General features: G+C 40.7%; 1 protein-coding gene across 1 annotated transcript; it reads right to left on the bottom strand.

Moving 5' to 3' along the window:
* Positions 1–4,379: 4,379 nt before the first annotated feature.
* Positions 4,380–22,843, bottom strand: GTF2H5 (general transcription factor IIH subunit 5). The gene is made up of 3 exons (XM_024747963.1): positions 22,748–22,843; positions 21,940–22,012; positions 4,380–4,895 (listed from the first exon to the last, which is right to left on the bottom strand). The coding sequence occupies exons 2-3, from the start codon at positions 21,972–21,974 to the stop codon at positions 4,715–4,717; spliced, it is 216 nt and encodes a 71-aa protein (XP_024603731.1). The 5' UTR covers positions 21,975–22,012; positions 22,748–22,843; the 3' UTR covers positions 4,380–4,714.
* Between the last annotated feature and the right edge of the window lie 175 nt (positions 22,844–23,018).

Here is a 23,018-nt window from a genome sequence, read left to right as displayed (position 1 = left end):
CCCCTGCATCGGCAGGCGGACTCTTAACCACTGTGCCACCGTGTAGGGAAGCCCTACAATAAAGATGTTTTTTTAAAAAAAAAGATTAAGTGAAAAAGCAAGTGTAAAAGCAGTGTGATCTCACTGGGATGGGAGAGTGGAGACCATTTTTTATACTCTCAGAAAAAGGTTTGAAGATTGTCATCAAAATTTTAATTGTGGTTATTCCTGAATGGTGGGATTGTGGACGAGTTATATTTTTCTTCTTTTGCTTCCCTTTTCCAGTCTACCTGCAATGAAAGTGTATTGCTCATAAAAAAGGTAACTTCAATTAAAAATAAAGATACCAGTGGACCTTATCTTCATTAAACAGGCTATGACAAGGAATAGTTTAAAAATGTATAATGTAGGGCTTCCCTGGTGGCGCAGTGGTTGAGAGTCCGCCTGCCAACGCAGGTGACACGGGTTCGTGCCCCAGTCTGGGAAGATCCCACATGCCGCGGAGCGGCTAGGCCCGTGAGCCATGGCCACTGAGCCTGCGTGTCCGGAGCCTGTGCTCCGCAACGGGAGAGGCCACAACAGTGAGAGGCCCACGTATCCAAAAAAAAAAAAAAGTATAATGTAACCAAAAATGCAGCAGCCAAGATAAAGTCTAAGTTGGAAGCAGTAGGAAATAGGTTTTCCATAAAGTGAAATCGAGTTTAGGTTTTCATTAAAGTAAAATCAAGTTTAGTGACAAATTTGAAAAGCATTCCTGTAACAGAGAATAAAAGCAATGAAAATGATGAGAAAACAACAAGTATTAATCATGGAGAATCAATTAATGAATAGGTGTTTCTAAAGAAAACAAACAGAATAGAGGTATGAAAGTTCTAACAGAAAATCTGTTCATTTAAAAACTTAAACAGAATCCTCCACAACGTAAATAAACAAACCACCTGAATTTTGAGAGCTCAGGAAGACACACATATTCCAGGCAAAATTAACAAGGGATATACACCTTAGTTAACTTTTAAAATTTCAAAGAAATAATAATCACTATAGCGGAACAAAATAAAAACAAACAAACAAAAAGGATGGAGGGAGGGATTGGTTAAGAATGAAAGCCAAGTAGAAAAAGAACATTGGTTAAGAAAGAGAGGAGTTCAAAGAAACTCCTACAAACCAAGTGGAAAAAGTTATTCAAAAGAATAAAATCCAAACTGGTCTCAGTAAATGCCTGAGGATGATGAGAAAAATGGCTCAGTTTTAATACAAATGGATGGTGACCCAGGAATTCTATATAAGACTAATCATCGTTTAAGAATGGAGAAAGGAATGGTCTCAGAAAAGCTAACTATTCAGGTATTTCCTGACAATGTTGCTCAAAGACAGTTTTGAGATCAGTGAAGGTAGGGGGTCCCTGTTAAACTATCTACCTAATATTCTTTTACAAGGAATTCCCCTCCTCCCCCAGCTGCTTGTTCTCACTGGACTGTGATCATGCAAAACAAAACAAAATATGTGTGTGTGCGGTGAAATGTCTTTTTTCTCCCTTTTTCATTGTGCTCTTCTAGATTCAAGGTAACTAAATTTCAGAACCATGTGCTTTACATATTTTAACTTAAAATCATCCACACAGTTTTTGAGGGTAACTATTCCTGTTTTCACAGATGAAAGCTCAGAGGCACCGAAAAACTGAATGACGTGTACAAGATCCCAGAGCTAGCAAGCAGGGAGCTGACATTTGGACCCAGGCAGTCTGGACTCAGTCAGGCTCTTAATCACTTTTCTGTAGTGAGAACAGTGTTTTTCAAAAGCTTATCTAATAATCTTACCAACAGATCTTTCAGTGATCTCTGCCACAAATGAAGCAGAGCTATTGCACACTTGAGAATATTTATTGACTATATTTGCAAGCTGCACCGTTTCTTCATCTTTAAAACATACCCTTTTCCTATCTGTTAAGATGGTTAAGAGATAGAATGATCCCAGTATACTAGTTAAATCAGAAGGCATTATATCAAAGGTTTTATTTAGGGCTTCCCTGGTGGCGCAATGGTTGAGAGTCCGCCTGCCGATGCAGGGGACACGGGTTCGTGCCCCAGTCTGGGAAGATCCCACATGCCGTGGAGCGGCTGGGCCCGTGAGCCATGGCCGCTTAGCCTGCGCCCCGCAACGGGAGAGGCCACAGCAGTGAAAGGCTCACGTACCGCAAAAAAAAAAAAAAAAAGGTTTTATTTAGTTTCTTAAGAGCTAAGTGAGGTTTAACGTGTAACTACAAAATAGAGTAAGCACATTATTTACCATCTTTCCAGAAAAGAAGTACAATTATGTCAAATCACCTCTATTATACATATCATTAAGAGCAATATAATCGTTAATAACTTTGACTGCCACCTATAGTGTTTATCAGAAATAAAAGAGAGTAGCCTTTGTTGCTTATTATCAGTAATGTTTAGTTAGTGTTCATCAAAAACGATGTCTCAAGAAACATTTTTACATTAACTCTTATGCATACTTAGGATGCCTGGAATTTTAAAATAATCACATTAAATTTCACAAGGAAATTGGGGTTCAAAGAATACAGAAGTTTGTTTTTTTTTTTTCGGTATGCGGGCCTCTCACTGCTGTGGCCTCTCCCGTTGCGGAGCATCGGCTCCGGACACACAGGCTCAGTGGCCATAGCTCACGGGCCCAGCCACTCCACGGCATGTTGGATCTTCCCGGACCGGGGCACGAACCTGTGTCCCCTGCATCGGCAGGCGGACTCTCAACCACTGCGCCACCAGGGATGCCCGAATACAGAAGTTTTGACCTTATATGGTATTTTAAAAAAAAAAAACCTTTCTCAAGAAGTTAATATAATTCTAAATATCACAATTTTAGTACATGGATATTTGTGACTGGTCAACTATCTCATAAATTAAAATATGACTCTTTTATGCAATTAGGAAAATTTAAGTTAATACTACCTTTTCACAGTATTAAGGACTTTGTTAAAAATAAAAAGACAGTAGTAAATTTCTCCAGTACCCAGCAGCCAACATATCTTGTTCTAGACATCTAAAGTGTGCTAAATCGAATAATGTCAAGCAGATTCCAAGCAGCAGAGCCTGGAGAAAATGTCACTTGGATATTTCCTGTTCTCTCCTAGCTTCTCTCATAGTTGGACGAGCCAACTCAGTGGCTCCAAGTGCGGCTCCCAGCACCACACTGTCCCATCTTTCTAATGTACTTCCAGAAAAAGATATCAAACATTTGCCCTAACTCAACTTTTCAACAATAAGGGCTAATGAAATAAAGATTTTCCTTCACTTAACACTCTTTGTACTCACTGTCCAATAGTCTTGCCAGTACCTCTTAAACTCTGAGATTGTAAGAAAAATTTTCTCTAAGTTTCATGTTAAAAGGTATTAGGTGACAAACACCTGAGGCATGTTAGAAATTGATTTAGACATGCCTGAAATACAAGTCAGTAACATTTCAGTACCGCTGGAAATCCTAAAGAAATGTACTGTATTGAGCAAGTTTTAGTACCAGATGTACCAATAACTCATCAAAATTGTTTGCATTGTTATGTGAAAATCAAAATTGGGTGGCTTGAGTTACATGGGTGGGAACCATGATAAATATACCTATGGAAATTTCCAGCTTTAGGGAACGCATGTGTAAGTAAGTGACTGTGGTACACAGATGCTCTGAATAAACACACCACAAGGAGGTAGGTAAAGTGGGTTTGATACGATTCCACTTAACATCATGAAAGTTATCTTTTCTCTTGGAAAATTCCCACCCCATGAACCCATCCTAGTACCACTATGTTCAGGAAGGGAAGCAACGCCCCCATCAGTGTTATTGTTTCTGCCTCGATCAACCATAGAACTAGATGCAACACATCTTAACCTCCCCCAAGATTGACTTTGCTTCTATCTGTTCCTACCTTTCTTTTTTAGACAAATTTAAACAGGGATTCTCATAGGGAATAAGGCCCAAGGAAAACTGACTTCTCAATAAAAGAGCACTTGCCTTGATGGGAAAATGTGACCAACAAAGTCTGAACAAGGAAAGATGAAAGCTGCAAAGCAGCACGTATCTTTCCCATTTGGTTGTTTCTAACCCTCTGTGCTTTTAAAAAACTGTATTTTTAGGGAAACGCAAACTGCAGTTTACGTTAATGTTACAGGGTTCTTTCTCTTCCACATCTTCTTCACCAACAGAGCTGGCTGGCATGCAGATACTATTTGTAAGGTATAAATATTACGAAAGTTCCCACCTTGGCATATTTATCTAAACAGTCTGTCTGTGAAGTTTCTAGTGGAAACAAAACAAACCATACCTACACTACCAAACCCCCAATTACTAATACGAATAAGCAAAGATAAATATCTAGGTGGTATGTAGGTTAGACTGATGATTTAAAAGCATATTCCGTTATATTCTTAATGTATTAAATTGGCATTAAGAGGTAAGAAAACCAATTACATTTATATTTTAATGAAGGTTAATAAAAGCCAAATTACAGCCAACTGTTAAAGTTTTTTTTTTTTTTTTTTACATTCTAGGGTACACACACTGAAAAAAACAGAACAAGAAAGTCAGTTCAGGGGCTTTCTTATGAACAAATGATATCACAGTCTTCCCTGTCACATGCTTCTGAGCAATTCTGTAAATCTAATCAGTCACACAAGACATCGAATGGTGAGTCTCTCACATTTGTTACTTTTAATTCCTAAATGGTTATTATCTAATATTTTCACTTCTGGGTAAGAGAAAAGGCATTTTGGTCCATTAATTCACCTACTCGCTCCTGGAGGACATTAACCAACTCTGCTATCACGAAGATGTGAGTGTCATCAATGTCTTGAATGATGAACTTCTTCCCTAGGGCATTTGACTCATCCAAGTACAGCAGAAATTGCTTCATGGCAGGGTCACTGTCGAGATAAACACAGGATGATGAGACACCTTACTGTCAATTACCAGAGACCTGAACAATCAGAATTGAGCATGGAGAGTTTTAGGATAAGTTTAAAAGTTCTAAACTGTTAACCAATTCCTTACTCCTTCTCTGCCTCAAGTGTTGATGATTAACACACAGTGTTGATGATTAACAGACAGCTTCATTTTAGAACTGTTAGTGCAAGTTTAGAGGAAAGAGGCCAATGATGAGATTTGAAAACAATAATTTGTCACTGACAAGTGAAAAAGTAAAGCAATGTTCACAGCTTTGTAATTAACAGGGACTCGAAGCACAGCCCTGTTAACTGATTTTAAAAATGCCAACAATAGTCTTTGGCTTGCAGTAAATATTCAACTTTTTTTCCCTTCCTTAAAATTCTGAACCTCCTAACGTTCAGAATCTTTAAAGGAAATTCTAACCAAATCTCTTTGAGAACAGTGAGTTCAAAATGAGATCTAAATTCAATTCTATTTATTTGTGGTTTTTAGTTTGGAATGAATAGGACAGCCATAAGGGAAAGAGATAAAATTTCCTAGATTTATAGAAATGAGTCTTTTTAATAAAACCTTGAATTACAACAAAGGCACACTTTAGATCTAATATAATATACAATACTCTGTTCAGCAAAAGGTGAATATAAAAATGTCAAGTTGCATACAGATATTTTTAATTCTTAGAGAAAACATAATCTTACACAATCTTTTGGTTTCTTGAGGGATGTCAATATCAATTACAAAAATAACAATTTAATTCAAAAGAGGTCAGTGTAATTTACTGAAAACCATATACATTTTATTTCTTTCAAGTACAAACATAGGTACAAGTGAAGCTAACAAAGTAAAGGATTTATTTCAATAGCTAAATGAGTATGGTTTATGGTATATATTAACTATGAATAAAGTCAAGCCTTCCTGAAAAAATGATTGTCTTAATTACTTTCAACAGCTTACCTTTAAAATAATTTTATTAACAATTTGCTATGCTATAAAATAATGTGAATAAATAAGTAGGTCTGCTGATGACAGAAATGACATTTTTTTTTTTTTTTTTTTGCAGTATGCGGGCCTCTCACTGTTGTGGCCTCTCCCGTTGCGGAGCACAGGCTCCGGATGCGCAGGCTCAGCGGCCATGGCTCAGGCGTCCAGCCGCTCCGCGGCATGTGGGATCTTCCTGGACCAGGGCACGAACCCGTGTCCCCTGCATCGGCAGGCGGACTCTCAACCACTGCGCCACCAGGGAACCCCAGAAGTGACACATTTTAAATTTAGTTTCTAGTATGCTTGTTATCTTAGGTTCAGAAAAGTTAGGTTCTATTGATCCACTTAAGTTTGGCAAAATTCAGTTAAATTCTATAGTTGCAGTATTATAATGACCATACTAATGTGGGAAATTGATTTGTTCAGAAGGGGTAAACTTGCTCTTTTAAGTTTTATTCACTCATTCAATAAACTGAGTACCCATCATGTGCCTGGTGCTATTCTGGTCTGGGGGATTCAGCAGTGAAGAAAATTTACATTCTAGTGGTAACACTATGACAAACACACAGAAAACAAAGGAAGCGAATGAGAAATGGCAGTGACGACAGTGATACGATCTTGCAAGTTTAAGCAGGGGACTCAGGGGAGGCCTGACTGAGCAGGTGATGTCTGAATACACATCAGAAGGAGGTAGTGAGCAAACCATGAAGTGACGTGGGGTAGAACATCCTACGCAGAGTGAACAGCAAGGCCACAGAGCTGGAGAGGGGAAAGTGGAGGGGAGAGCAGTGGGATATGGGTTAGAACTCCAACTTGATTTAACTTACAAAATGACTTTAATTTTAAATGTAAGGATCATACTGGCTGCTGGGTTGAGAAGAGGCTGGTGGGTGGTGGAGGCCATGGTGGAAACAGGGAGACCAATTAGAAGGTGACTGCAGTAATCATGACAAGACATAATGATTTGGACCTAGGTGGTACCAGGGAAGTTGAGCAGTGGCTCAACTCTAGATATACACCAAATGTAAAGCCCACATAACTTGCTGAGACTGGACTTGAGCTTTGAGAGGAATTAAGGAGACGCCAAGATTTCTGGTCTGAGCAAATGAAGGGATGGAGTTGTCTTTCACTGAGATGAGGAGGAACACAGAAGAACAGGTGTGTAGTTAAGATCGAGAGTATGGTTTTAGGCAAGTTACATCTGAGATGCCACCCAAGTGAAGAAATTGAGCAGGAAGCTGGATATACAATTCTGGATTTCAGCAGTGAAGTCCAGAATGAGGAGTCAGTCAGTCATCAATGTATAGACGGCATTTAAAGCCATGACAAAGGAGTGAGCAGAGCTACAGAGGAGAGTCCAAGGACCAAGCCCTGGATACCCCAATATCAAAAGGTTAGGAAGAAAAGGATGAACCAGCAAATCAGCCTATAAAATGACCACTGAGGTCGGAAGAAAACATGAAGAGTCTGGAAGCTAAGTAAATGAAGGATCTCCAGGAAGAGGAAGAGATCAGCTGGGCCAAATGTTGTTAAGAGGAAGAGCAGGAGAAGGACTGAGAACTGACTACTGGGTTCAGAAAGTTACTGGACTTTCCCAAGAGCAGCTTCAGGACTATGACTACAGAGGGCAGGGCCTGACTGGAGTGGTTTTCAGACTGAGAGGAGTGAAATCGGAGAAAGTGACTACATACATATCTTCTGAGAAATCCTGCTACAAAGAGCAGGAAAATCAAGTGGGAGCTGGAGAGGGATGTGGAAGCAAGAGTTTCTGCCCCACAGGGCCGCCCACCTGGGGAGGGATAGTGTTACAGCATGTTTGTAGTTCTGCTGGGAATGATCTAGTAGAGAAAGAAAAGTGGATAACACGGGAGAAAAACAGGAAAACTGCTGAAAAGGTGTCTTTAAATAGGCCAGGGAGGCTGGGATCCGGTTCCCAAGGAGGGAGGCTGGCTTGAGACAAGAGAATAGTCTAGTCACCCACAGTAAGTGTGAGGAAGGGAAGAGTGTATGGGCCCAGGTCCAGGCGATGAAGACTGTGGACGTTCTCTTCTGGTTGCTTCTGTCTTCTCAGGGAAACGAGGAAGTGAGGACAGGGATGTTTTCTGAGCTCAGAGAAGGTGAAGGTATGGAATACCATATTCCACCCGTTCTAAGAAGCACAGTCCCCCCACATCTTACCATCTCCAAAATTGGGATGGGTCTTACATTTCATGGCATGTTACAGTACAACCGGCAGTGATTTTTCTTATAGGTACATAAAATACTGCTAAGTTTTAAAACTGATGAAATCTTAATTTGATGAAATCTAACAGCTTTATTAGGAAAGTGGGACAATAAATGGACTAGGAAATTCAGCTGGTTTGCAGGCTAGCATTAAGGCCCCCATGAATTTAATAGTCATGAATTTAAAGTGAGACCAATCAGTATGTTTGTATGTTTTTCTCCAGCCATTAGAGTTGTGGAGGCAAAGGTTCAGAATAGGTAGAGAGCCGGATTGAACCCGACCTGGTTGGTGTGACTGAGACGGGCAGGGAGTTGAGTGTCTTTAAGAGAACGAGTATACTGATGGACTGGGTATGGAGGAAAGTGAGGATGCTGGGATGAGTCAAGATGGAAATGCTGGGAGAATCAACAGACTGCAGGTCTGGTAGAATCAAAGGAATTATAGAGCTAGGGTATTAGAGGGAGTGAATTGGAAAGAGGAGGTAGTGGTCAGAGTTAGATGCCTAAAATGGAGATTTTGAAGAGATGGCAGTATTGGTAGGGATGCGGGTAGGTGTGACAATGTGAATGAATGACTATTGACAGGACAGAGAAAAGCTCATTGGAAGAAGAGGCCAGGGTACTGAAAGGACTATACATACGAAATCGTTAAGAATTTGTGGAGAACTCTTAAAGAGTGACAAGCAGCCTTCAAAGAATAACTTTCAAGGAAAGACTTGGGTGTTTGTAGATGGTTACAAAGAGGAGGATTAGTGGGTGGTCTGGTCAGATTCAGAACTGGGGGGTTTCTGTGGAAGAGGGAGGGAGGATTTCTGGAAGTGGCAATGAGGAACAAGGTAGATACCCATCCCACTTCTTGGCCCAGTGGTACAAGAGGTATTAAAGTCAACATAGCAGGCTCAGGGGAAAGTTAGGTTTTTATTATGACAACAACAAAAAAAGGGGTATTGGGGGAAGATAGAGGGTAAGTTCTGAGAAGAGGCTGAGGATATAAGGGATTCTGCTTCTATCTTACTAGGTTCTAAGGGCAAAGCGGGACATGATGGGGTAGGGATGAATTTGAAAGTTGATGGAGGGACTTCCCTGGTGGCACAGTGGTTAAGAATCCACCTGCCAGGGACTGCCCTGGTAGTCCAGTGGTTAAGAATCCACCTTCCAAAGCAGGGAACATGGGTTCAATCCCTGGTCGGGCAACTAAGCCCAGGTGCTGCAACTAGAGAGCCCATGCACTGTGGAGCCTGCGTGCTGCAACTAAGACTCGATGCAGCCAAAAATAAATAAATACTTAAAAAAAAAAAGAATCCACCTACCAATGCAGGCAACACGGGTTCAAGCCCTGGTCTGGGAGGATCCCACATGCCATGGAGCAACTAAGCCCATGTGCCACAACTACTGAGCCTGTGCTCTAGAGCCCGCGATCCATAACTACTGAGCCCGTGTGTTGCAACTACTGAAGCCCACATGCCTAGAGCCTGGGTTCCACAACAAGAGAAGCCACTGCAAGGAGAAGCCCGCATCCTGCAACGAAGAGTAGCCCCTGCTCGCAGCAACTAGAGAAAGTCCACGTGCAGTAACGAAGACCCAATGCAGCCAAGGAAAAGAGTTTAAAGAGCAATTCTAGAAAGAATCTGGGGGTAATGAAGCAGGCTGAACGGGGTTCTTTCAGATATTACAGAACTGAAAATGGGGAGGCCCATAGGACAGGGAAACAAAGCTTCAGCTTCTTTAAAACTATCATTTTCCTGCTTAAACAGGTTCTTTTGAACAGGTTCCTGCTCTCAAAGGTTTCTTTTTGAAACCTCAGTTGTTTCCCTATATTGCTCCGTGTCTATACAAATAAAAAGGGGTTGGGTGGGACAGGGGTGGAGAATAAAAGGAGAGCAATTTAAGAGTAGACAGGTGTGGCGGACAGAAAAAACCCCTCTGCTTTGGTGCTCTACAACAACGCTGCTTCCTCCCTTCTCTGCAGAGAGGGACTTGCCTTTGTCTCTCGTGTGGTGCCCACTTTACCCTCACAACCTTTATTGTGCTGAACCGTCTTAGACCCCACAAGAATTTCAATACTTTCTACAAAAACCACACACTCAGAGAGGTTGCTTAGAAACATATACTTTAGGTGACAGGACAAATGATAGTTTTTTTGTTAACCCTTTAATATAAATTTTGGGTTTAAATGGAACCATAATGACAAAAAACAAGGACATTATAAAATCTGCTGTCCAAATGTGATACATTATCTTGTTACTGTTTGAGGCAGTGTGTTCACAGATGACACCAATTTACTCTAGTAATTGGCTGCTACTAGGAGGTACTAGAGATAGCAAGGGTTAAATGGTTATGAAGACTTTTATCTCCAGCAACTCTCTAAATAAAATAAATTTACATACTTTCAATTAAGTAAAAGCTGAACAACTGAAACCAAGAAGTGCCAGGGGACTCACACCTGTGCTTTTAACCAACAGGTCAGTGCTTTCAAAATTTTTACCATTTGCATACTACCCTTGCCATTTTAGCCATCTCTTGTAACATCTGCACTACGTATTACTCAGTTTTTTTCTTTAAATTGCCTTTAAATTAACTTTTCACCTTAACTTCATCTGGTACAAAATCACCAGTCATCTTGATGTTAGTTTTATTTTTTTCTCAGATAAATTAAGATGGTCATAGAAAAAGTATTTCTGTGTTCTATTGCTGCAAAATCTGTGCTACTCCAAATCATCAGGTACACAAACTGTACTCCTTACACCTGAGGAAACACTGCTAACACAAATGAGATGAGAACTTAGAAAATGGTCCGTGACACACTGAAATAACTGCTTCTAATATCAATTGCTTCAATTAAACTTTTTGAAAGGAGATGGAAAGCAGTCAATTTGAGAATGAATTCTCAAGCATGTATTTGAAATGTAATCTGTAATGATTCAAAAAGACACTCAAAGTTTAAGGGGCACTTTGTTAGCATATGTTGAGGGCCTAGAATATCTTGCCTGAATATAGGACTACTCTACACGGGAGTTTCTCTGGGAGAACCTGCTGGCGGCAAAAAAACCAAAACCAAGTGCCCATGTACATACTTGGTTAAAGTCCCGGGATCAGGGCTAGTGAGCAAGAAAAAATGTCTTTGTCCTGGAAACGTAAAGGGGAGGTATTATCAACCCCCTCCTAAAGAAACTTAGTATAGAACTAGGGCGCCTGCCGGCCGCTGGTGGGGGACTCTGACCCCTAAGGACATAGGAGGAATCCCAGAGTGAACCAGTAGAACGTAGGGGGACCGAGGTGGGGAGGAGAAGTGGAGGCCAGACAAGATCGGGGCCCCTGAGGCCGGGGAGATCAGGAGAGGCAGGAGGGAGGGACTCTCCAGGAAAAGCGGGAGAGGAGTTGAGGGCGATCTCCGGCCCACTCAAGCCGGGGAGCCTGCTGAGCTCCCAAACCACTTTCCCCACCACCAAAGCCCCATCCAGGCCATGTGGGTCCTGGGGGCATAGGAGGGAGGCCGGGGAGATCAGAAGTGGCAAGCAGAAGAGGCCATCCAGGAGGAGTGGGAGAGGAATGGAGGGCGACTGCTCTGCCCACTGGGCCCTGGGGAGCCTGCTGAGCTCCCAGGCTGGTCCCCTGCGATCCAAAGCCCCCTCCAGGCTGCGTGGGTGCTTGGGGGCATAGGAGGGAGGCCAGGGAGATCAGGAGAGGCAGGCGGGAGGGGCCCTGCAGGAGGAGTGTGAGAGGAGCAGAGGGCATTTGCCCTGCCCACTCAGGCCCAGGGAGCCTGCTGAGCTCCCAGGTGAGGTCCCCTGCCCTCTGAGACCAGGGATGGGAGGCACGCCTGGAGCCCTTCTGTTCCTTGAGCCTAAGCCCCACCCCCCACAGTCCCCAGAGCCTTTTCCAGCCCTGTGGGTCCTGAGCATTGGCCCTGCCCACCACCCAAACCTCGCCCTTGCTTACGCCCCGCTCTCCACATCCAAGGCCTTCCCCCCTCCCTATTTTCTTTTCCCTCCTCCTCTTTTTACTATTGTGGTACTGATGTACCTTCCAGTTGTTGATTCTTTATGTTTTTATTTTTACGTTCTTTCTAACATATCTGTTAGTTTCCTAGTCTAATTTTATTTTTTACTTTGTTATTGTTCTCGCTCGCTCTCTTTTTTTTTTCGCCACCCACGTGGTTTGCGGGATCTTGATTTGTGCGCCTGGGGCCAGGCGGAAGCTCCTGCGGTGGGAGCGCCGAGTCCGAACCAGTGGACTAACAGAAAAACTCAGACCCCAGGGAATATTCATAGGAGTGAGGTCTCATGAATATTCATCAGATGAGGTCCTCATCTCAGCACCAAGACCCAGCTCTACCCAACAGCCTACAAACTCCATTGTTGGATGCCTCAGGCCAAACGATCAGTGAAACAGGAAAACAATCCCACTAATTAAAAAAAAAAAAAAAAAGAGACATCAAAAAAATATGTCACAGATGAAGAAGCAAGGTAAAAACCTACAAGACCAAATAAATGAAGAGGAAATAGGCAATCTACCTGAAAAAGAATTCAGAGTAATGAAGTAAAGATGATCCAGAATCTCGGAAATAGAATGGAGGCACGGATTGAGAAAATACAAGAAATGTTTAAAAAAGATCTAGAAGAACTAAAGAACAAACAGAGATGAACAATACAAAAACTGAAATGAAAAATACACTAGAAGGAATCAATAACAGAATAACGGAGGCAAAAGAATGAACAAGTGAGCTGGAAGACAAAATGGTAGAAATAACTGCCCAGGAGCAGAATAAAGAAAAAGGAATGAAAAGAATTGAAGACAATCTCAGAGACCTCTGGGACAACACTAAACGCAACAACATTCAAATTATAGGGGTCCCAGAGAAGAAGAGAACAAGAAAGGGTCTGAGAAAATATTTGAAGAGATTATACTGGAAAAGTTCCCTAACATGGGAAAGGAAATAATCACCCAAGTCCAGGAGGCACAGAGAGTCCCATACAGTATAAACCCTAGGAAAAATACACCAAGAAATGTATTAATCAAACTAACAAAAATTACATTCAAAGAAAAAATATTAAAAGCAGCAAGAGAAAAACAAAAATTACATACAAAGGAATCCTTATAAGGTTATCAGCTGATTTTTCAGTGGAAACTCTGCAGGCCAGAAGGTAGTGGCAGGATATACTTAAAGTGATGAAAGAGAAAAACCTACAACCAAGATTACTCTACCCAGCAAGGATCTCATTCAGATTCAGTGGAGAAATCGAAAGCTCTTCAGCCAAACCAAAGCTAAGAGAATTCAGCACCACCAAACCAGCTTTACAACAAATGCTAAAGAAACTTCTCTAAGCAGGAAACACAAGAGAAGAAAAAGACCCACAAAAACAAACATAAAACAATTAAGAAAATGGTAACAGGAACATGTATATCGATAATAACCTTGAATGTAAAGACATTAAATGACCCAACCTAAAGACACAGACTGGCTGAATGGATACAAAACCAAGACCCATATATATGCTGTCTACAAGAGACCCACTTCAGACCTAGGGACATATACAGACTGAAAGTGAAGGGATGGAAAAAGATATTCCATGAAAAAGGAAATCAAAAGAAAGCTGGAGTAGCAATACTCATATCAGATAAAACAGACTTTACAATAAAGAGTGTTACAAGAGATAAGGAGGGAGACTACATAATGATCAAAGGATCAACCCAAGAGGAAGATATAACAATGATAAATGTTTATGCACCCAACATAGTAGCACCTCAATACATAAGGTCATGAAAGGAGAAATCAACAGTAACACAATCATAGTAGGGGACTTTAACACCCCACTTACACCAATGGACAGATCATCCAAACAGAAAATAAAAAAGGAAACACAAGCTTTAAATGACACAATAGACCAGATAGATCTAATTGATATTTATAGAACATTCCACCCAAAAGTGCCAGAATACACTTTCTTCTCAAGTGCACAAGGAACATTCTCCAGAATAGATCACATCTTGGGTCACAAATCAAGCCTCGGAAAATTTAAGAAAATTGAAATTGTATCATGCATCTTTTCTGACCACAACGCCATGAGATTGGAAATCAATTACAGGAAAAAAACCTGTAAAAAACACAAATACATGGAGGCTAAACGCTACTAAATAAATAAGAGATCACTGAAGAAATCAAAGAAGAAATAAAAAATACATAGAAACAAATGACAACAAAAACACAACGACCCCAAACCTATGGGACTCAGAAAAAGCAGTTCTAAGAGGGAAGTTTACAGCAATTCAATCTCACCTTAAGAAACAAGAAAAAAAATCTCAAATAAACAATCTAACCCTACACTTAAAACAGCTAGAGAAAGAAGAACAAAGAAAACCCAAAGTCAGTAGAAGGAAAGAAATCATAAAGATCAGAGCAGAAATAAATGAAACAGAAACGAAGAAAACAATAGCAAAGACGAAAAAAACTAAAAGCTGGTTCTTTGAGAAGATAAACAAAATTGATAAACCCTTAGCCAGACTCATCAAGAAAAAAAGGGAGAGGACGCAAATCAATAAAATTAGAAACGAAAAAGGAGAAATCACAACTGACACCGCAGAAATACAAAGGATTATAAGAGGCTTCTACAAGCAACCATATGCCAATAAAATGGACAACCACAAAGAAATGGACAAATTCTTGGAAAGGTACAATTTTCCAAGACTGAACCAGGAAGATTTAGAAAATATAAACAGACCGATCACAAGTAATGAAATTGAAACTGTAATTAAAAATCTTCCAACAAACAAAAGTCCAGGACCAGATGGCTTCACAGGCGAATTCTATCAAACATTTAGAGAAGAGCTAACATCGATATTTCTCAAACTCTTCCAAAAAACTGCAGAGGGAGAAACACTTCCAAATTCATTCTACAAAGCCAGTATCACCCTGATACCAAATGAGACACAAATCAATCAATGTGATGCACCACATTAACAAATTAAGGAATAAAAACCATATGATCATCTCAACAGATGTGGAAAAGCTTTTGACAAAATTCAACACCATTTATGATAAAAAGTCTCCAGAAAATGGGCATAGAGGGAACCTACCTTAACATAATAAAGGCCATATATGACAAACCCACAGCAAGCAACATACTCAATGGTGAAAAACTTAAAGCATTTCCACTAGGATCAGGAACAAGAGAATGATGTCCACTCTTGCCACTCTTATTCAACATAGTTTTGGAAGTCCTAGCCACAGCAATCAGAGAAGGAAAAGAAATAAAAGGAATCCAAATTGGAAAAGAAGAAGTAAAACTGTCACTATTTGCCAATGACATGATACTATACATAGAAAATCCTAAAGATGCCATCAGAAAACTACTAGAACTAATCAGTGAATTTGGTAAAGTAGCAGGATACAAAATTAATGCACAGAAATCTCTGGCATTCCTATACACCAACAACAAAAAATCGAAAGAGAAATTAAGGAAACACTCCCATTTACCATTGCAACAAAAAGAGTAAAATACCTAGGAATAAACCTGCCTAAGGAGGCAAAAGACTTGTACTCAGAAAACTATAAAACACTGATGAAAGAAATCAAACATGACATAAACAGATGGAGAAATATACCATGTTCTTGTATTGGAAGAATCAATATTGTGAAAATGACTATCCTACCCAAAGCAATCTACAGATTCAGTGCAATCCCTATCAAGCTATCAATGGCATTCTTCACAGAATTAGAACAAAAAATCTTACATTTCGTATGGAAACACAAAAGACCCCGAATAGCCAAAGCACTCTTGAGAAAGAAAAACGGAGTTGGAGGAATCAGCCCCCCTGACTTCAAACTGTACCACAAAGCTACAGTAATCAAGACAGTATGGTACTGGCACAAAGACAGAAATATAGATCAACGGTACAGGAAAGAATGCCCAGAGATAAACCCATGCACATATGGGCACCTAATTTTCGACAAGGGAGGCAGGAACATACAATGGAGAAAAGACAGCCTCTTCAAAAAGTGGTGCTGGGAAAACTGCACAGCTACATGTAAAAGAATGAAATCAGAACATTACCTAACACCATACACAAAAATAAACTTAAAATGGATTAAAGACTTAAACATAAGACCAGACAGCATAAAACTTTTAGAGGAAATCAGGAAAAACACTCTTTGACATAAACCACAGCAAGATCTTTTTTGACCCACCACCTAGAGTAACAGAAATAAAAACAAAAATAAACATATGGGACTTAATTAAACTTAAAAGCTTTTGCACAGCAAAGGAAACCATAAACAAGACAAAAAGACAAACCTCAGAATGGGAGAAAATACTTGCAAATGAAACAACAGACAAAGTATTAATCTCCAAAACAGCTCATGGAGCTCAATATCAAAAAAAAACCAATCCAGTTAAAACATGGGCAGAAGACCTAAATAGACATTTCACCAAGGAAGACATGCAGATGGCCAAGAGGCACATGAAAAGATGCTCAATGTCAAAAATTATTAGAGAAATGCAAATCAAAACTACAATGAGGTATCACCTCACGCTGGTCAGAATGGCCATTATCAAAAAATCTAGAAACAATAAATGCTGGAAAGGGTGTGGTGAAAAGGGAACCCTCCTGCACTGTTGGTAAAAAACTAAAAATAGAACTACAATATGACCCAGCAATCCCACTACTGGGCATATACCCTGAGGAAACTATAATTCAAAAAGAGACATGCACCACAATGTTCACTGCAGCACTGTTTACAATAGTCAGGACATGGAACCAACCTAAATGTCCACTGACAGATGAATGGATAAAGATGTGGCACATATATACAATGGAATATTACTCAGCCATAAAAAGAAAAGAAACTGAGTTATTTGTAGTGAGCTGGATGGACCTGGAGTCTGTCATACAGAGTGAAGTAAGTCAGAAAGAGAAAAACAAATACTGCATGCTAACGCATATATGTGGGATCTCAGAAAAAAAAGTGGTACTGATGAACCTAGTTGCACATTGGGGTGGGAGGGCGAAGTGAGAGTAGCATTGACATATGTACACTACCGAATGTAAAATAGTTGGCTGTTGGGAAGCAGCAGCATAGCACAGGGAGATCAGCTCAGTGCTTTGCGATAACCTAGAGGGGTGGGATAGGGAGCGTGGGAGGGAAGCTCACGAGGCAGGGGATATGGAGACGTGTGTATGCATATGGCTGATTCGCTTTGCTGTGCAACAGAAACTAACATGGTATTGTGAAGCAATTCTACTCCAATAAAGATCTAGTAAAAAAAAAGAAAAAGAAACTTGGTATAGCTCCTATAAAATATGATTGTTAAAAAAAAGTATTACACCATGAGAGGCCTACTAGAATGATGCAGTTAGCTATGAAAGAGACCAAAAAATTAATCGGTCAGTTGGATAAAGTTGTCAATACTGTCCATCCAATCAGAATGATAATCTTGTCTTAGTCAATAATAAACTAGCCTTCCTGATGGTAATTAGTTAACAGATATAATTACTTTAAAAATTTACAAGTATTTCTCCATAAATACTGTTATGTCCTGATAGTGGAATGTTTTAGAAAATTGTTACTGAATGTGAAAATGCCTTTGTTCATATCACGTAAAATATTTTCAAATATTTTAATAGCTATATTGTTTGACGATAAAAATGTCACAACACTTTGTTTAGTTAGAATAATCAACTACCTACAATTTTATCTGCAGCTTGGATCACTTCCTTAAGATAAACATCTAGAAATGGAATTATTGTGTTAAAGCATATAAAAGCTCAAAAGACCTATCACAAATTACTTTCTAGATCAGTTGCTTCTTTTTTGTATGTGTGTGGTACGCGGGCCTCTCACTGTTGTGGCCTCCCCGTTGAGGAGCACAGGCTCCGGACGCGCAGGCTCAGCGGCCATGGCTCACGGGCCCAGCAGCTCCGCGGCATGTGGGATCTTCCCGGACCGGGGCACGAACCCGTGTTCCCTGCATTGGCAGGTGGACTCTCAACCACTGAGCCACCAGGGAAGCCCTAGATCAGTTGCTTCTTAAGACTGCACTTCCATCATCCATGTCAGCAGCTTGGTGAGAGCCTGCATTTTAAAAGCTACGGACTGGAAGAGAACAGTCACCTCATTTAAAAGCTACTCTGGTTGGGGGTGGGGAAGGATAAATTAGAAAGCTGGGATTAACATATACACACTACTATATACAAAATACTGAATAGATAATCAACAAGGACCTACTGTATAGCACAGGGAACTCTACTCAATACTCTGTAATAAACTATACGGGAAAAGAATCAGAAAAAGAATAGATACATGTATAACTAACTCACTTTACTGTACCCCTGAAACTAATACATTGTAAATCAACTATTTTATATACAATAAAAATTTAGAAAGTAAAAAATAAAAGCTACTCTGATGTAACTTGCCAAAAAGGAGGCCTAGTGTATGAACCTTTTCTGTACTGAAACTTGAATTCAATTTATCAAGAACCTCTTCTTATCCACTCTGCTTCTCACTGTGGTAGTAGAGCTCTAACTAATAACCTGGAATTTAGGGTGAGATTACACTCCTTGGTTCAATTTTATTAACAAAATTCTTTCAGTAAACAAATATTTACTAAGCACCTCTATATGTATCTCAGGCACTGTTCTGGGTGCCCAAGAAACTTCAGTGAATGCAGCCCTGCCAAGAATAAGAAGCAAAGGCTCACAAAAGATATATGAATGCTGTTAAAGAACAGGACAGCACTTAGACTGGCTTTGCCTTAGTTCTTTTTTTTTTTATTTATTTTTATTTTTTTTGTTTTTTTTTGTTTTTTTGCCTTAGTTCTTACTTGCTTTTCATATACAGTAGAGGTTTGGAAGCCAAACCCATAAGGACAAGACTGGTCTAATAATACCTTTTTCTCCAGATTCTTTGCTCTTGTGCTATAAACTGGCTGGAATTTGCAGCTGTACAACAAATCTTCCTGGCTGAAGCACTTGCCAAACCAACTGTGATAAATGTCACACCAGAGGTCTGCTCTAGCACCTGGAATTGGACGCAGACATTTGTTGAGCATATGCTGCTTGCTTCGGTAACTGCTATGGTTGGCTAGATTCGGGAAAACACTTGGTGTGAGGCTGGCAGTCGATAGTGGTGGATCCCAACAAAGAGGAAGTTTTCAACAATCTCATTTTGACATAAAAATATAAAAAACTGGGCTTCCCTGGTGGCGCAGTGGTTGAGAGTCCGCCTGCCGATGCAGGGGACACGGGTTCGTGCCTCGGTCTGGGAAGATCCCACATGCCGCAGAGCGGCTGGGCCCGTGAGCCGCGGCCGCTGAGCCTGCGCATCCGGAGCCTGTGCTCCGCGACAGAAGAGGCCACAACAGTGAGAAGCCCGTGTACCACAAAAAATTAAAAAAAAAAAAAATGCAGCCTAGCATTATTAAAAAAAAATAAAATATAGGTGTAATACAATCCCAACCATCATTCCAAAAGGATTATTTTGGAACTAGACTAAATTATTCCAAGGATATTCTCGAATAGGTAACAATGACAAAGAAAAAAATGGATGTGGGATGCGATTAGTGAGAGTAGCAAGGGGAGTGAAACTCTGTGGTAAAGGAGTCATCACACATCATTTGGGAAGGAAATAAATGGTGTTGGACAATTATTCAGCTATTTAACCAAAAAAAAAAGGCAGCTAATTTAGATCTTCACCTCATAATATGCCCCTCCTCTCAATAAATTCTAGATGAATGAAACTCAAAATATCAATGAAAATAAAAATATGAAAACCCTAGGACAGAGGTGAATATTGGTCAAATCCAGAATGAAGATTAACTTTAGAAAAATCAGAAGAAACAAAAGGGAAAAAACTGATAGCCGACACTGTGTGTGTGTGTATCCTCTGTGTTAAAAATAATGTTAAAAGACCAACCGGAGGCTTCCCTGGTAGCGCAATAGTTAAGAATCCGCCTGCTAATGCAGGAGACACGTGTTTGAGTCCTGGTCCGGGAAGATCCCACATGCTGCGGAGCAGCTAAGTCCGTGCGCCACAACTACTGAGCCTGCGCTCTAGAGCCCGCGAGCCACACGTACTGAAGCCCGCACACCTAGAGCCCGTGCTCCCCAACAAGAGAAGCCACCGCAATGAAGAGTAGCCCCCGCTCGCCACAATTAGAGAAAGCCCGCGCACAGCAACAAAGACCCGACTTGACCAAAAATAAGTAAATAAATAAAAATTTAAAAAAAGACCAACGAGGAAAATGTTTCTATTAATTATGACAAAGTAATAAGAAAAATAAAATACAAAAATTAGCTTAGAAGGTGTTTTCCAAAAGACAACAGCACAGCATGCTTAGAATTTCTGGGATCTCAATCCGCCTCTTGGCTTTCCCAAGTGAACACCTCTCTCCTCTAGCGGTTTATTTTTATCAACATACATTGTAGTCTCTCACTTTAAAACAATGAAAATAACAAGAACCAGAGTTCCTTAACATATCCTTCTTCAGCTACCGACCCACTTCTTTATTCCTTTGCTCATTATCACAACAAAACTCCTCCACATGGTCTCTACTTCCTTGCCCCCATTTCCCTTTCCAAAGTACTCGATCTGGCATCCATCCCACCTCTCCATTAAAAAGCTCTCATAAAAAACCGATGACCTCCAGTGTGTCTTCATCTTACCCCACCTCTCATCAGCACTTGACACAGCCAACTCGCTTTCATCAACCATTCCCTTGGTTTCCCTCCTACTTCACTGGCTTCACCGACAATACAATTTATTGTATTGTCTTTTTCCATACTAGAGCTTCAAAATCCAATGTGTATTTTAGTACCTGGCGAAATACTTTGGGTATAGAGTTAAGAAATTAATTTCACCTGTTTCATGTTACTTTTTAGTGTGGCTACTAGAAAATTTAACACTACATATGTGGCTCACATTATATTTCTACTGGACAGTGCTGCTCTAAATGCCAGAGATCCCTAGGGTTTGGTCTTGCTCCTCCCCCAGCCTTGCCATCACAGAAACAGTACGGTCATCCATATAATGGCTCACATTAGAGGCAGAGAAATGTAGACAGTAGTAATTTCAAACAATGGGAGTGTCCACTGGGCAGGACTCCCAGATGAGACAGAATTGTTTGGTGGGGCAAACAAACAAGTGGAGACTGAGCAAGACTGGTCCAACAGTTCAGATTTTCAGACTAGGGATAATTAAGCCCTACATTAGCTTTGAGGAGCTCAACTCTGCCCATAGTTTCTAGTTTCTCCTTTGGAATGTGTGCCTAGTTTAAGAAACATTCAACTCGCTTTCTTGTTCTTTTCTCTTTTTTAAAGACCAAAGTTTGTGTGACTTAGGCAGACCCTAAAATTCTAGTCAATCCCTGACGATTTGAGAATACAAGCACTGTTCCCTAAAGAGGGTTAATGTAACAAACATGCTGCCGCTGACCAAAACTTCTTGGAAATAATGCCAATTACATCTATTCAACAGAAACATTGAAATCTGGCACCAGGAAGAAACTTAGCAACGAAATCTGTCCCACTTGATGAACCGGGAAACTGGGAGATTGGGATTGACATATATACACTAATACGTATAAAATAGATAACTAATAAGAACCTGCTGTATAAAAAAATAAAATTCTAAAAATCAAAAAAAAAACCCCACCATCTGTCCCACTTGTTATTAAGTAAGAAAAATGCAGTTGAGAAAGCTGAAAAACTTGATTCATTCAAATCTTAAGAACAAAAGAAAAAAATGGACTTTGGAAGGGATACACATACAAATCAAGATTCAATGTGCAGATTTAAAATTTGTTAAGTATCAAAACTACTAACCATTCTATAAGCACTCCTTTCAAGACGTTGACCATCTTTTCCAAGTCAGAAGGTGCAGATGACCTTAAAAATGCTAATAAAAGGATAAGGTGACAAAATACAAAAGCATCAACTTCAATATCCTTTGGTGATTTACTTCTGAAAAGAGGCAAAAAATTAAATGCCAAGACTAAACATATAAGTCTATTAAAGACATAAAGCTAACATTAGGAAAACATACAGATATTCTGATCTTTTAGCAAAATTAAAATGAGTCTATTTGGAATATTAACAATGCATAAATCTTACTTGCAAAAAATTCCGCCCGCTGTCAATCCTAATGAAAGCATGGGCCCTAACTCCACAGCAGTGTGCCCAATCCAGGTCTAAAACATGTCCACTAATCAAAAGATTTCTTTTCCTACTCAGGAGTATGATAAAAGGTAATATCCTTGGAGACAGGAATCACAGGATGGTAGCTCTGAAAGGGGACCTAAAAATTACATGGTGAGTCCGACCACCTCGTTTTGCAGACGAAAAGGAGCGAAAGATTAAGCCGCAAATCCCGGCAAAAAAAAAAAAAAGTACAATCCATGTCTCCAGATCTTGTGTTCCTCTGCCAAATAAAATATGTTCCCCAATGATGTGCGCTTGAAGGAAAAGAAACCACTCAGCGCACGCGAAGTTAACCCTTCTTAAATTTCTACACTTGGGTACCGGGCAGTGCCTCCCCGAAGGAAATCCACCGTTCAATTCCCGCGGGGCAGCCGCCCGGCCTCGTCAGAAAGGGCCCAGAAAGGGGGCAGAACACCGCCCTATACCCCCGCACCTGAAAGACAGGCTTCTGGGGCTTTCCCCCTCCTCCTCTTTTTCTTTAAGACCCCTCGACCTTCCAGGCACCCCACTCTCCCCTCCTGCGCCAAGAGCCAACGCCACGAACCTCCGCCCACAGATGCAGCAGCACTTCAGCGTCGCCGACAGAGTGCGCTTGCGCCGATTACGTCATCGCGACAGCGACGGGCTCGTGGGTGGAGCGCGCCGGCGGGAGGCGGGGCGCGGGCTCGGCTGAGGGGGCGGGGCGGCGTGCGGTGAGGGCGGGG

This window comes from Neophocaena asiaeorientalis, unplaced genomic scaffold, assembly GCF_003031525.2.
Source record: "Neophocaena asiaeorientalis asiaeorientalis breed wild unplaced genomic scaffold, Neophocaena_asiaeorientalis_V1.1 scaffold123, whole genome shotgun sequence".
Taxonomy (NCBI): Eukaryota; Metazoa; Chordata; class Mammalia; order Artiodactyla; family Phocoenidae; genus Neophocaena; species Neophocaena asiaeorientalis.
Note: the sequence above shows the minus strand (reverse complement) of the source record. Positions and strands in the feature narration are given on the sequence as shown.